General features: G+C 40.1%; 1 protein-coding gene across 13 annotated transcripts in view; it reads left to right on the top strand.

Moving 5' to 3' along the window:
* The window catches only part of GTDC1 (glycosyltransferase like domain containing 1), a 179272-nt gene that overhangs the window by 84265 nt on the left and 80344 nt on the right, over nt 1-14663 (top strand). For 9 of the 13 annotated variants that reach the window (XM_032693222.1, XM_032693223.1, XM_032693225.1 and 6 more), the window contains 2 exons: nt 4385-4552; nt 7884-8057. The exons of 1 other annotated variant lie outside the window; for it this stretch is intronic. In XM_032693222.1, the coding sequence (XP_032549113.1) occupies nt 4385-4552; nt 7884-8057 (342 nt within the window). 3 more of the 13 variants (XM_032693234.1, XM_032693232.1, XM_032693229.1) reach the window with 3 other exon arrangements.

The following is a 14663-nucleotide window of genomic DNA, read 5'->3' as shown; positions in this document are numbered from 1 at the left end:
AGTTCTCCTTTTCCAGGGAGCACTGGTTTACCATTGCTGTCTTGAGGTGCTCATGTCCATCTGTCCTTCATGCTGGCAGAGCTTTTGCCAGACAGGGGGAACATTCCAGTACAACTCAGGTACTGTTTTAAATGTGCTTTGTGCCGTAAGCGTGGTGGAGTTCAGCCTCCATATCCATAGATACATAAATATGCCCTGTGTGGTCTCCCAAGGGGAAGGCAAAATGTGTTTTTAGTTAAGTTGCATGGGAATTTAATTGAAAGATTTAGGGCAACGCCATAAAAGAGTAAATCACGGCTGCGTGACACAAAGAAGATTTATAAAACCAAATAAAAATGCTTTAGCACCTTCACTATTGTAATTTGCTTGATATAAGTGGAAACCTGTATTAGTCATTTTGTCTGCTGGTAATTAAAAAAAAAAAAAGGTAAAGGCTTTTATATTTTACTGATTTTCAGTCCTTTGGAGTGAGATAATGGGGAAGACAATAGCAAAGAGCAGAGCATTCTCCAGACATGCCACAGCTCTAAACCTGCAGGAATGCTCAGCTTCCTTCCCAGGAATATTTGAATTAGTTAAGCACATGCTTAACTGATTTCACACAAGTAGTTACTCAGAAGGACTGTGAACTGATTCAGATGATGCACAAGCTTGGTGTTAGACTGCAGCTTGTGTGATGGTGGCCCTGAAATTTGGCTAGTTTCCAAGGCAGTGGGGCTACTGCTCTGTGGGAGAAGGTCATTTGTCCCACACCAGAGTAGTCAGGGATATTTTGGAGAGGAGAGCTAAGGCAGTGTGTTAGGAATGTGACCTTCAGCACAGGTTTAGTGAGGATTCACAGGCTGTATTTATTGAAGAGTACTGTATGTATTAAATGCTGTGGTGTTGATAGGTCTCGATAAGGATACCATAATAGCGGTTGAATTGTAGGGGGTTTTGTGAGATGGTAAGTTAATGATGTAGCTGTTAATTTGAATTTAGCAGACGTTTTAAATATAGGTTTCTCTTACAGAGACAAAAGTTGCAATTTAAAGCTCTTTGGAGGTCTAAAAACAGCTTAATTCTCTAGTAGCATGGTAATAAGTACTAATCCAGCTTATACAGTGATTGTAGTATGTCATGTTTGTGAAAGATTGCCTAACTCTGCTTTCTCTGGGTTTTATGTTAATTTTTTTAAATTAAACATAAAACCTTATAACATCTTTATGCTGAGATAAACTGTTCAATTTAACTTGTGCTCAAGCAGCAGCTGTCAGGAATTATCATGTTTCGAGCGTTCTTGCCATCACCTTGTGTCTCTACCTCCCGGATACACTCCGTGGGATGATAAAGCTCACCTTGTTAGGATTTATTACTTAAATAATAACCCGAGGTAAAATGAAAGTTGATGTCACACGGAATGACAACTGACATATATTTATGTCGCACGTTCCATTATAATAAACTTTCCTTTCTTCCCCTTGTAATAGGTGTTAAATGGAAATACACTCCAGCATATCCTCCAGTGCCCTGCGTGAGTCCATTAGCCACGTACGCGGCTGCTCTGTGGGCATGTTCACGGGGACTCGTGCTGTCAGGTGTTATTTAAGCTTATAAACCCAGGGAAATTGGTTAGTGCTGGTAGTTAACAGCTTTTATGCCAGTAAAGAAGCAAGTGTAAGAGCGTCTCGTACTTGGGATAAATTCTGGAAGCGCTGTGAAGTAGCGCACGCGAATCAGGGAGGGTGTTTTCTAATAAATGGGTTTATTTTTGTTTTTCTTTCTTGCCGTAAGAAACGTAAGCAGTGTCACTTCAGGCTCTAAATCTGAATCTGCTTGTCATTGCAACAGTTTTCTCTTGACACCAGTTTATTGTGCTGAGCTGGGCAGTGATAAGTGATCTGCTTGTTAGTTGAGTCTTATCACTTTCTATCTACAGTGAAGAAAATTTAGGTCTACTTCTTACAAGCTTTCCAAGTTTTCAGTCCTCCTTGCCATAGCCAGCCTCCAGCACACTCTAATGATGCTATTGAATTCCTCCAGTTTGCCTAAGCCAGTACTGCAAACACTATTTTCCTTTCCTGTGGCTATAACCATCTTTTTTTCATATTCTTCTCCTAATTATCCCATTGTCAATCTGAGCAAGTTCAGATGTTTCTGAGCTACATGGTTTTCTCTAAGCTTAAATTGGATCTCTTCTCTCATTGTCTCCTCATTACCCTTTTCTCTCCAGTCAGCATGTCAGCCTTGGTACCTCCACTGCTTCCACTTCCACCCTTGCTCTGTGCTGCTTCCCATGTTTTCAGTCCCAACGTGCCATCTCTTTTTTCCCCTCTCTTCCTTCAAACTCAGCCAAGTTCATCAATGCTATCCTGCATCGGTTTTCTTCCTAACTCATCACAGAAAAGGATTGGAAGGCAAATTAAAGCTCATCTCATTCCACCCCCTGCCATGGGCAGGGACACCTTCCACTAGCCCAGGTTGCTCCAAGCCCCGTCCAACCTGGCTTTGGACACTTCCAGGGTTGGGGCAGCTGTAGCTTCTCTGGACAACCTGTGCCAGGGCCTCACCACCCTCCCAGCCAAGAATTCTTTCCTATGCCTAATGTAAACCCACCCTTTTTCAGTGGGAAACCATTTTCCCTTGCCCCAGTCAATAGCCTGATTTTTTCCAAGCAACCATTTCATCTCATTTTTGTGATTTTTGGGGTATGTTTTCTCCAGTTTACATTTTTCTTTGTCACTCCAGTGCTAAACTCACAGCAGTGTTTGAGCAGGGATATTGCTTCACCCCCAGGAAGCTTTCCTGCCTCTGCTTTGAGCCTGGCACCCAGGTCATTACAAGGTCCACAGGTCATTACTCATGGTGACAAATAAGTAATGACTTACGTAAAACTGTTTTTTCCTCCTAGTATGGCTTGTAATCAACCTGTGCTCGTATCTTAATTGTCATTCTGTTTGACAGGCCCTCTAGAACCATCAAATATTTGATGAACAAGGCAATAACATTCATCTCTTACTTTCGTAAGCCTTTCAGATCAGCATTGACTCAGGTTGATGAAGATGGATACAGGATCTGTTCTCTAGGAACTGCTTGTTCTGCAGATACAGATTAACTAAGAAGGGTGTAAGTTAGCATAGGATATGATATTATGTGATATGTATGATATGCTGTGATATATATGAGCGTTTGGGGAAGTTCATGAGTTTTGAGGTTGACAGCCAGAATCAGAAGTGATGTGGGTCTGGCAGTAACCTTGAACACAAAATTCGTGTAAAAAGAGGAAGAATGGGAATAAAAATAGGGAAAAAAATAGAAAAAACGGGAAATATTTTAAAATAATAAAACATTGCATAAATCAGTTCTTAATCTGAACCACTAAAATGGCACATAGCAAAAAAAAACAGTTCAGAAACAGGCTGTGTAGGAAGGTAGTTTATTAAAGCTTCATATTCTGTGTGCAAAAAAAAAACCGGATCTCAATTTTTTTTTTAAATCCCTTGTGATAAGAAACACAGAACACAAATGTCTGAGGCTCTGCAGCCCTCTGAAGGTTCAGGATTCAGCTTGCTTGGAAGCAGTGCGAGCCAGGGGCCAGAAGATGCTCCCATACTTCTGGTGAAATGCAGGGAAATCCACCACTGGTTACAGTAGGGTCACGATTTCGTATTACACATTTAAATACGTTCGTTTTCTGATGGCCTGGAAAGTTATACAAGCCTGAGATAGCAGCTTGTTAGTGCTGTTTGTGCCTGCTTTCTCTAATTGAAGGATGCATGCAGTGGTGTGCACTGTGGAATAGCAGGAGTGCTGCGGCAGGACTGGGGCGCAAGGGTAGGAACAACATTTCATTACAGAGGATACCTAATAAAAATGTGAAAGTAAAACAGAGAAAGGGTGGAGAGGGGGGCAAAGAAAAGCAGACCATACTAGATAAGTGTACTGCATAAATCAAAAGGGTTTATGTCATAACATGAACATGTGCCATTCCTACTCATATATTGAATTTCAGTAGTTGGTTGCATAAAGAAGTAAAATGTAATGAAACTGGCAAGCAAAGTATTCCCTAGTCAGCCTTATCTTTGTTCCATTTGTCCTTCAGATACAGCTTTTCTTGCCTTTTTCAATAAAATCCATCCAGCTTTTTTTTTTTTATTTTGCATCTCTCTGTAACCGAGCTGGGAAGACCAATGAGATTCGGTGCTTTTCTAGTTGGGTTCTTAGCAGCTGCTTTTTAAGAGATCAAAACTTCGAATGCTGCTACATGGTATTAAGGCTTAGCTATTGATGTGTCCCTATAGGGGTTATGTTTTTCTTGGTGGAGGGGGGGAGAGGAGGGAAGGGGAAGGGGTGACCCCTGTGAGCACACTCACCGACAGGAAACACTGCTCTCCTTGTTTTCCAGGATCCTCTTTGCAAGCTCGGTGCTTAACCTGGCTGAACTCGCTGCCCTCCGCCCTGACCTTGGCAAATTGAAAAAGGTCCTCTACTTCCATGAGAACCAATTGGCATATCCTGTCCAGAAATGCCAGGAAAGGGATTTTCAGTATGGATACAACCAGGTTCTTTCATGGTAGGTGGTGTTGCTTGTGCTGCTCTGTGTTATTTAAGGTGTCCTTCTGTCTAAAGCATCATAACCCTGAGGAGTCCTTCTCTGTGTAATTTTTTTTTATTAATTATTCTGTATTAATATTTTTACAAGAGTGTGTAGTGTCAGGACAAGGGGGATTGGCCTTAAACTGAAAGCGAGTAAATTTAAATTAGATATTAGGAAGAAGTTTTTCTCTGTGAGGGTGGTGAGGCCCTGGCACAGGTTGCCCAGAGAAGCTGTGGTGCCCAATCCCTGGAAGTGTCCAAGGCCAGGTTGGACGGGACTTGGAGCAACCTGGGCTAGTGGAAGGTGTCCCTACCCATGGCAGGGGTTTGGAACGAGATGAGCTTTAAGGTCCCTTCCCACCCAGGCCATTCTATGATTCTGTAAACAATGACCCTGTAGCAAACTGAGGTACCAGCAGAGTCCTGAGGAGAGGCTGATAAAAATGCTGTGACAGAAACAATGTGCTCTAAAAAGTCATCTCAGTCTGTTGCATAAAGTCCACCGATGCTGCCATGGTGTGCCCATTGCTGGTGGGGATTTTAACCTGTGCCTTGGCTGCAAGTGATGCTTTGTTTCACGGATGCTTCACAAAGCTGCAGCTACTCAGCTCTTTGCTTGGCCATAGCTTTTACTGCATCCAGCTGAAATTACAGAGAGGGTTTTAGGGAAATAAACAGAAATTAAAACGTACTGCGGCACTTTTCATGTGAAGAGAGGGCAGTAAACATACCAGATAAATCCTTATATTTCTTTCATCTGGTATTCGGAAATTGTGCAGTGCTAAAATACCCAGACGTTTTAAAGGCTGCGGTCCTTTATTGTTGCTAAAAACAAATGTATTTCTCGAATCTGAGTTAATGAAAGAAGTTAATAACAGCACCACTGAAAAGCTTTGTGGTTAGGCACTGCATAGACCTAAGTGAAACAGCAAAACTCAGTTGTTTTAAACTGAAATAAATTCATTTCCGTGGTCTGTCTCACCTCTCTGTTGGTAGGAGAATTATTAAGAATGGGGATTGAGCATTTTAAGTTAAAGTTAAGCTTTTACATCTTTATAATCTAAGCCGGTTGATGTTGAAATTTCTCAAATAATGATCTGTGTATGCTCTGGCCATTCTGCAGCTGCTTCTGCCACAGCATTTGCAACATGTTTCACTTACTGAGCTGTAAAGTAAGAAAGTGGAGTGAAAGATCTTTTGAAAACAGTAGCAGCCATTTTCAGATGTTCTAACAAAAAGAAGTGTTTTTCAGCACCAGGCAAGGAATATTTTTTTTGTATATATGTTTTGCTTTATTATGACAGTTATTTTTCATGCATGTATTGTAAACTGACAAACATCTTCGAAATATGCAGTTTTAAGTATCTTCTCTTATTAAAAAAAAAAAGATGACTTTTACAGCTCGTAGAATCATGAAATGGTTTGGGTTGGAAAGAACCCTCAGGCTCATCTCGTTCCAAGCCCCCATTATGGGCAGGGACACCTTCCACCAGACCAGGTTGTTCCAAGTACTTTTCAACCTGGACTTGAACAACTTCCAGGAATGGGGCAATAGATTCTCCTTTGTATCTCCTGCAGCCTCCAATAGCTTCTCCATGAAATTATATAATATTCACCTCCCGTTTCTGTTGCTGCAGAAACCCCAGTTTAAGAGAAGATAGAAGCCGTCTCCTCTGTGCTGTTCCTTACTCCACATCTGCAAAGAGGTGCCATCTTCCCATCTTCCATATCTGGTAGAAAGCAAAAATGTATCTTTCCAGTATTGTGCAAAGGTTTTGGAGACAATTAAAATTACAGGACTTTGAATCTTCAGGTTGGTGATCATTAAATCACCAAGCTTTGGATCACTAAGAAGGAGAATTCTTTTTTTTGTCCCTGATGTTTTTAAAGAGGTGATCTTTCTAATTTGCCACCGATTTGCAGAGCCTGCAGGAAAAAGTTAGGGCAGATAAGACTTCATGCACAAGAGAAGCTGAGATGATGATGCTGGAGCCTTTGCTACATGTCAGAGAGCAGCAAAGAAACGTGCAGGGCTCCTGCACTGCATCATGTCATCTGTAAATCAGTGCAGAAAAGATGACTTTTGTGCCAAACTGAGGCACTGAGGGGTTAAAAACCATAGGTGGGGAAGAGGATGGGATGCCAGAAAGCATTTCAGCTCCCACAGCTTGCTTGAAAAGGATTATTTCTCTCTCTAATGTTGGGGTTTTTTTGCTTTTCCTGCTGACTCCTGCTGTTTTGGTGAGCAGTGTCAGTTCTCTTTCTTGACCAGACAGCAGAGAGATGCAGTGAGGATGAATGACAGCCTCTCACCTCAAATATACTTTTCACCACCCTGATGACTTATGAACACATGTCCTCCATGTATCTTATGACCCATGGGTCTGTATTACAATATATAACATATTGAGAAAACCAACTGGCCATAAAGCATTTCTTACCTCTGTTAGTGTTGCCTGTATGTTGGTGTAGCTCAGATTCTGGCAGCACTACCAGGATAAATTTCCAGATATTTCAGGTTTTTGATAGCTTCTTGTTTTCTCCAGACTGACTCTAAGTGGAGAAATAAGCCCAATGCTGTCATTAAACTACATCTTAAAATGATTGATCTGGTCAATTTTAAAGCACAGCAGTAAAAACAAAACATTACATTAATATGCCAAATTGAACATATTAATGTAAAGTTTTTTAAAACTTTTTTTTGGTACTGTGTGCTATATATTTTTTATTTTTTACATATATATATATATATAATGAATATCCTTTTAATCAGGATTATATCCACAGAGGTTAAAATAACACTCCCATTTCTCTAGTATCCTGCTACCTGACACACTTGGGCAGTTGAAGGTAGGGTAACCAAACGTAAGTTGTCCTTCATTACACAGGAATATTTCTAAGGAATTTTCCTTTTCTTCCAAGTTTAATTCTCCAAAAGTCGGGTTACAACGAGTCTTACCTGTTTATAATGCTTTTAAGAAGTATGTCAGTAATACTGTTCTTCCCATTTTATGACTAAAAATCCACAGCAAGAATAAGGTTTTCTCCTTTACATTAAAAATAGTAACTTATTGTTAGTTAAAAAAGGTTAAACGTTTTTTCAAAGGCTGAATTGACAGAAATCAATATATTTCTGGTTAAGGTACATGTGCTACCCCTAATTCACATTCAAAGGCTGATTTTGATTAGTATTCATTTGCACCTTTTGCTTATTTATAAGAAAATATATTCTATTTTCACTGCATGTAAAATAATTTCGTTCCTTTTGTGGCAGCAGTATGTTCATTAATCTTCACCACTTTTTACAGTTTGGTTGCTGATGTTGTGGTGTTCAACTCTGCTTTTAATATGGAATCATTTCTTACATCCATTGGAAAATTTATGAAGCTGATTCCTGACCACAGACCTAAGGATTTGGAAAAAATAATCAGACCGAAGTGCCAAGTTCTTTATTTTCCAGTCAGGTTTCCTGATGTGAGCAGGTCAGTACATTTTCCACGTCATAAATTGCCTCCAGCCTGTCAAAACTCTGTATTTATGGTGACGTTCTGACTAATCAGCTAAAGCATCATTAATGAAAGAGTTTGATAATATGCAAAACCCCCTAAACCCCCTAATTGATAAATGTATTTCGATAATCAGGGGCTATTCAGGCAGCCAAGCCTGTCCTCAGTGCCTGTCGTGCAAACTTGCATCGTTCAGGATGAGCGATTTCCCACTTGTTTTAGTGATTTCCCACTTGTTTTAGTCTTTAAGGAGTTCCTGCTCCTCGGCTCTGTATATATTTGTGCAGGGGAGGTCAAGGAGGAGAGAGAAATGCTGGAGAACAGTAAAAATGATAAGCCTGTAGCCAAGGAGTGATATTTCCCTCGGTGGTGTTGCAGTGGGATTTTATTCCCTCCTCCCTCCCCTACCTCTTTTATGGCTTTCCAGGTAGGCAGAAAGCATTCCTGTGGCAGGGAGCAGACTTGCAGATGTTGGCATTAGCTGCAGCCGGAGTTGCTCTTCACTCCTCCTTGGTTACTCTGAAGGACGTTTTTTATTACCCTCGTTTCAGAGCCCGTCTTGAAATTAGCGGTGGGTTATGTGGCTCAAAGGGAACATTCTCTGGATCCTTTTCACTTTTGATTAAACCTGGCACAATTGTTTTTCCTCTTGTAAGGGACTCTCCTCCCACCGAACAGGAACTTTGCTTCAATGGGACCGGCACTAAATAGAGTATGATTCTGCAATTTGATTATACTCTTACAACCAACACCAAGCTGGGTACATTTTTTTACTGAAATAAAGATGGAAAGCACTGTAATGACTTTGTAAGAGCCCGGCTTTTGATCTGATAGTAAGTTCTGGCCACACTTGAGATCTTTGTCCCTGACCAGCCTGTACTTAAAGTTATTTCAAAGGCTAAATATGCATCTGTGGTAGTTTGAGGTAGAGAAATTTTTAGTGCAGGAGCCGAGGTCGTGCACTCGCTGAGGTTCACACTGCAAGGCTTGACTTTCAGTATCTTGGAAAACTTTGTATTCTAAAACACTGATGCAAATCATTTAGGCATCAACGTCTAAAGTTAAATCTTTAAACCTCTACTTTTGAGAAGTGGGTTAAAATCTTCCAGTGTTCCTTTGGGACTTGGCTGGCAGCGAAGAACAGTACCTGTGTATCTTTGAGGATCTACTATTCCTTCTCAGAGACCAGGTTTTTCAGGCGCGAGGGAATGCTGTGGGTGCTCAGCATATTTGATATTGAGCCAATTTCAGAGGGTCTCGTGGTTTTGGCATACCTTAGGAAGTCATGTGGCCCAAGCCTGGTTTTGGAGATGAAGTTATGATAACCCTGTCTCATATATTAAATCAGCTCTTTTGGACTTGTCAGCCCTGGCAGATGGGGTCAGACGAGATCTGACAAATTAGGCTGAAGTCATACACACAGCGATCGTTTGTCCAAAGCAGGAGGTGATTAGGTGGGTAAAATCATTAGCCTGCTACCCAAACTGCTACAGTGGGAAGATCTCACATCTTCCTGTGAGCTTTTCTAGAGTCCTGCTCTTGAATTAAATCCCATCTCACAAAGCAGGGCACCTTTCCTGCTTTTATTGTGATTGCTGGACTTATATCAAAAACCTCTTTTTGGCAGAATGGACAAAATTAAGGTGCTCATAAACAACTGCATGACTGTAAGACTTTCACAGCAGAGTAATTAGAAATACAGATTAATGACAGCCCTATTATTTCTAATGTATATTTTATTCAACAGCTAATTCTAGATGTAAGATCTGAGGTGTGTAGACAAAGCCCAGTATCATCCCCGGGTAAAAAAAAGGAGAAGAAAAGGCTGCTTCTGCTTAACTTTGAAGTTCTTTAGGTTTTGACCTTCAGCTGCAGCCACTATTTACTATTTCTTTACATGTTTTACATAAAGTTAAATGCACCTGTGGCAATTCAATGCTGTTTTTTTAATTTAGACTGTATTAGTATAGTGACTGAATGGAGATTGAGGAGAAAAAGGTTAAGAAAAATTGTGGCCAAGCTAAAATTTATAAAGCAAGCTCTTAGCCCAGAGTGTTTTTCAAGTTATTTTCAAATGGTAATTTGCTTTATCCAAACCAAACTCATACAGTGTAAGTAAGTGATTATTTGCATGACTGACAATCATTTCAGTGCCTGCAGTCTTTTTAAAATGCATAATTTTGCTGAGATGTTGGGAAAATATTTAAAAATTCTGAAGGCAAAATAACCAGGGTGGAGTTTTTTTTATTTTTTTTATTTTGACCTCTTTTATTTTGCGTGTGAATGTCTCAGGGTGCATTTGTGTCTGAAACATAATCTACATTTGGATTTGGGAGGGAGACGTGATCTAAGAAATCACCCTCACGCATGCAATGGTGAGCTTTTCTAGATTATTTTAGATTAATATTGCAGTTGTAGGGCAAAATAAAATATATCTGACCCTTGATCAAAGGCAGTGTAATAAAGGATCATGTCACAGGAGCTAATCCTGTAAAATATCTACCTTTTAATATAATTACTGTAGGTGATGGGCACACAAACAGCACAAGCAGCATAGTCAGTGATCACTCAAGAGGGGAGGTATAATGATGGATACCATAGGAAACAGTTATGAATACCCTTAGAAATACCACTATACCTGTGTAATGTGTATTTAAATATTTCAGATGGGCATCTAACCACTGCTTTTCTATTTCTGAGAGGAAGTTATTGATGCTTTTTTATAAAGATTCTTCTTTTCAATAAATACTTGTCATAAGAGCACATGTTGGTGTTTCCCAGAGCAAATCACCAGACTGTGGTCCTTATCTGACAATGAGAAGAGATGAAAGGATTTCAGGATTTAGCAGAATAAGATATTTACTGATTTAATCCTCCTGTTTTCTGGTTCTGACAACAACCAGCTTCCATAATGCATCCCATGGTGCCACAATTACTCTGTATATACTCACCCGATATAATTTCTGATTCAAATTCTGCTCTTTGTACCTTCTGGTGAAGTATATTATGTAGAAATAAATATTAAGGTGTTTCTAAGCTCGGAGACAAAAGACCCCTCCAAGTTAAGGCTGTCCCTCCACAGTGCATTGGTGTTGCAAGGGATGGAGACCAGTGGCTGATCTTCTGTGCCATATGTGCTGTGTATCAGACTGGGGTTTTATAGCACAGTGAGTTAAATACATCATAATTCACACTTATGTTGACATTGGCTTAATTTTAGTATATTTTCAATTGTAACATAAATAAAATCCTATTCTTTTTTATTGTAGAATCAATAGAGTCTATTTTGATATAATCTGTTTACACTTTTGAACTGGAAAATGATGGTCTAGTAAGACAATTCCCTTTTGACTGATGTTATCTTTGGTACTCACTTCTCCATGTGCCAGCAGAGCCAGGATATCCACTATCCTGGTCTAGTGAAAGGTCTGTGGCAGGGAGTTGGAACTGGATGATCTTTAAGGTCCCTTCCAGCCTAAACCATTCTAAGATTTTATATGAATTCTCACATCCCATCTGTACCCATATTGTCTGTGGCAGTCAGCGAAGTGGGGTCAAATTATGTGCTTTTTGGAATTCATTCCAATGAAAATTGTAATTTAGATTTTGGTTATTATTACTGTTCCTCTGATTGTAGTATATCTTTATTATTATCATCAAGTTGTGGTAGAAAAGGAAGATGTTTTTATAAGCAAGAATGAGGTAATATTCCTAAGAGCTCAAAATTCACATTGGACTAAGGTGGAATAATATCAAAGAAACATGAGAGGATGAGGATTACAGCAGAAAATAAAAATAGCACTTTTTTAAGTGAAACTTGTTGGTGGGTATCTTGTACTATCTGCATTACACATTTTGAAGTAGAATTATAGATTTCAGACTTGCTTCTTCAGCTGCTTTTTATAACTTAGTACAGTTAACAGGACATTTTAAACAATTTGGGTTTATGTTCTTTTAGTTATAGTGTGAGAGAGGCAGAATTTTCCAGATTAGAGAGTATTCTAGGGCCAGTCAAGGGAGTTCCTGACTAAAGCAGAAGTTTTTAAAAGATGTTGACAGTATTTCTTGTACAGAAACATGACTGTCACATGTGGGAGAGCTTGTTTTGAGGAAATTAAAAAAAGAAAAAAAAATTGCATCACTTGGGCCAGGTTTGCAGGACTGAACTTAGCTTAGCTGTGCTGGAAAAATGCAGATGTCAATAAGCAAGGAGAGACTGGAATCCATAAGAGCCCAGAGCTATAGATGGGCATTGGGGACATGTCTACATTGCACAGAGAGATGCTCACATGAGCTGTAGTGAACTATCTTGCATCTGGGAAGCAGTACACCTTAGAAGAGCAGTTTTTGGCTAATTAGCCTTCCAGTGAAATTGCATACATTAGCTTAGGTGGAGTGCTCTGCTAATGACAGTGACTGTGGTTCTGGGGGTCGCTGCTGCCTTTGGTGGTGGCTCGGGCAGCTCCGTGGAGCATCGTGCCCTCTCCGGTCGGCACAGCCTCCCTGCCACCACAGTTTATGGGTCATTAGCATAATTAGATAATGCCAATAGACTACTCCTACCTTGGGGCTCGCTGTTGTAGAACCGGCTGATGGAAATTACTCCCCTGAATGTCTTTCCTCCTCACCTGCCTCAAGCGGGATCTGAGGGTCGGTGTTGGCACACCAAGAGTTACACAACGAGAATGAGGGATGCTCTGAGGATCTGGGGCACGGCACCCACTGGGAGGAAAGTGCAGTGTGAGGGCATAAAATGGAGACTTTCCATTCTGGAGCCTTTGGCAGCAGGTTGGTTGCCTCCTGCACCTCTGGGATAGGTGCTACCTCCAGGAAGCTGCACCTGCAGTGAGGCCTTGGGCCGTCGAATGAAGGATGCCTCAAACATCCATATTCAGAGGTGCTTTCTTACGTGGTGCTTCTTCCACACATGCCCCTGGAAGTCATTCAGGAGTTTCTATTCTCCCTCTGGATCATGGAAGAGTAGCTGTTACCTCAGCTCGGTCTTCCAGGCAGAGTATGCCAGTTTAACCCCCAAAATATGTATCCCCAGACCTCTGCAGCAGCAGCAGACTGAGAATGCCCTCCTAGAGAAGGACCTCACTGAAGGGTCTGCTGGGATGTATTCATTCTGCAAAACTTGCTAAAAAGTAATTTCTTTTTATCTATTCAGGGACAAAAATAGTTTTACTGACTCTCTTTTATCTGTCGTATAGGTATTCCACTAAAGACTATCATAATAACCATTTAGGCTCACAATAGCTCACAAGGATACTTAAGCAGAATTCTCTGTGCAACCTAGTTTTTTATTATGTTGGGTACTGCTCATGTTGCATACAACACATTCCCATAAAACTTGCTTTTTGTATTTACAGAGAAATTTCTCTGGAGAGTTAAGGTCTTGTAAAACATTCTTGTTCTACAGCGTGAACGAATTATCATACTCTGGGGAATTAAAAGTGAAGTGTACTGAAGAAAAGAATTTTTTCATTAAAATGCAGTTTATATTGATAAAACAGATTACTAGCATTTGATGAAATGTGAAACTTGGATCTACCCATATCACTAAATCACCAGTAGGTTTATTTTGGCAAGAAGAATAGTATGTAATGTATATCAGGACCAATCATTATACAGTACCTGTTAGTTTTGTATTAGATTAAATTGTCTTTCACTAAAGTACTTGAAAAAAAAAACCCTACTATATCTGTATCTTGAAGTAGCAGAATGTGGTAACCAAGAATATTAGAAAATAAAAGCTGTCGTGTTATCAGTTTTGGCACAGTCATTTATCAATCAGTATTTTAAACATTGACAAGTGGTAATTTAATAGGGAATGACCCTGTTGGCAGGAAGTTCTAATGACAGATGATGCAAACTCATTTATCACTATGGGGCTGTGCTGGCTTCTTACCTTTCTCAGTATCACAGCTCATATTTTCCAAGTCTGGGATGTGAGAAGCCACAAAGGGCAAAACCTGTGGCACTGAGCCTATAACCACTCCCATCTAATCTGATTAACCCCTTAGCTGCAAATTTCCCTGCAGCAGAACTGGTAAGAGCTAAAAGTTCTCATACTGATTTAAATGCCATTTGCTTTTTAAGGAGGATTTTCCATAATACTTTCCCATAGGCAGTTTTTTAGAAAATATTCAAGTTGTGTCACTTTGAATACAAACTTGAGACGTGCTGGTAACTTGGCTTTCAAAAACAAACCACATCCTAATAATTAATAGCACATTTCATTAACAGGCATTAAAAATATTACATGCAGTGCCCTATGCAATGGGCAGCTATTATTATTATTATCATTACTACTCGAGAAGGAAATTGATGCATTCAGGGGTTTAATTGATTCGTGCATATTCATGTGGGAAGTCAGTGGTAGAGTCACGACTGGACTGGATTATTATACACTTCCATGCATAATAATTCCTCTGCAACTTGGGAAGAGAATAGCCTACCTTGCTGTAATAAGGGTGAGCATTTGGAGTTGAGGGATGTCATGGGAGAAGAGATGAAAATGACACCTTCATCAGCAACTGGTGTGGATGGCTCTCTTCAGACTCCCGGGATTTGATCTGC

Source organism: Chiroxiphia lanceolata, chromosome 7, assembly GCF_009829145.1.
Source record: "Chiroxiphia lanceolata isolate bChiLan1 chromosome 7, bChiLan1.pri, whole genome shotgun sequence".
Lineage (NCBI taxonomy): Eukaryota > Metazoa > Chordata > Aves > Passeriformes > Pipridae > Chiroxiphia > Chiroxiphia lanceolata.
The sequence above is the reverse complement of the archived record's forward strand: the minus strand, read 5'-3'. Positions and strand labels throughout refer to the sequence as shown.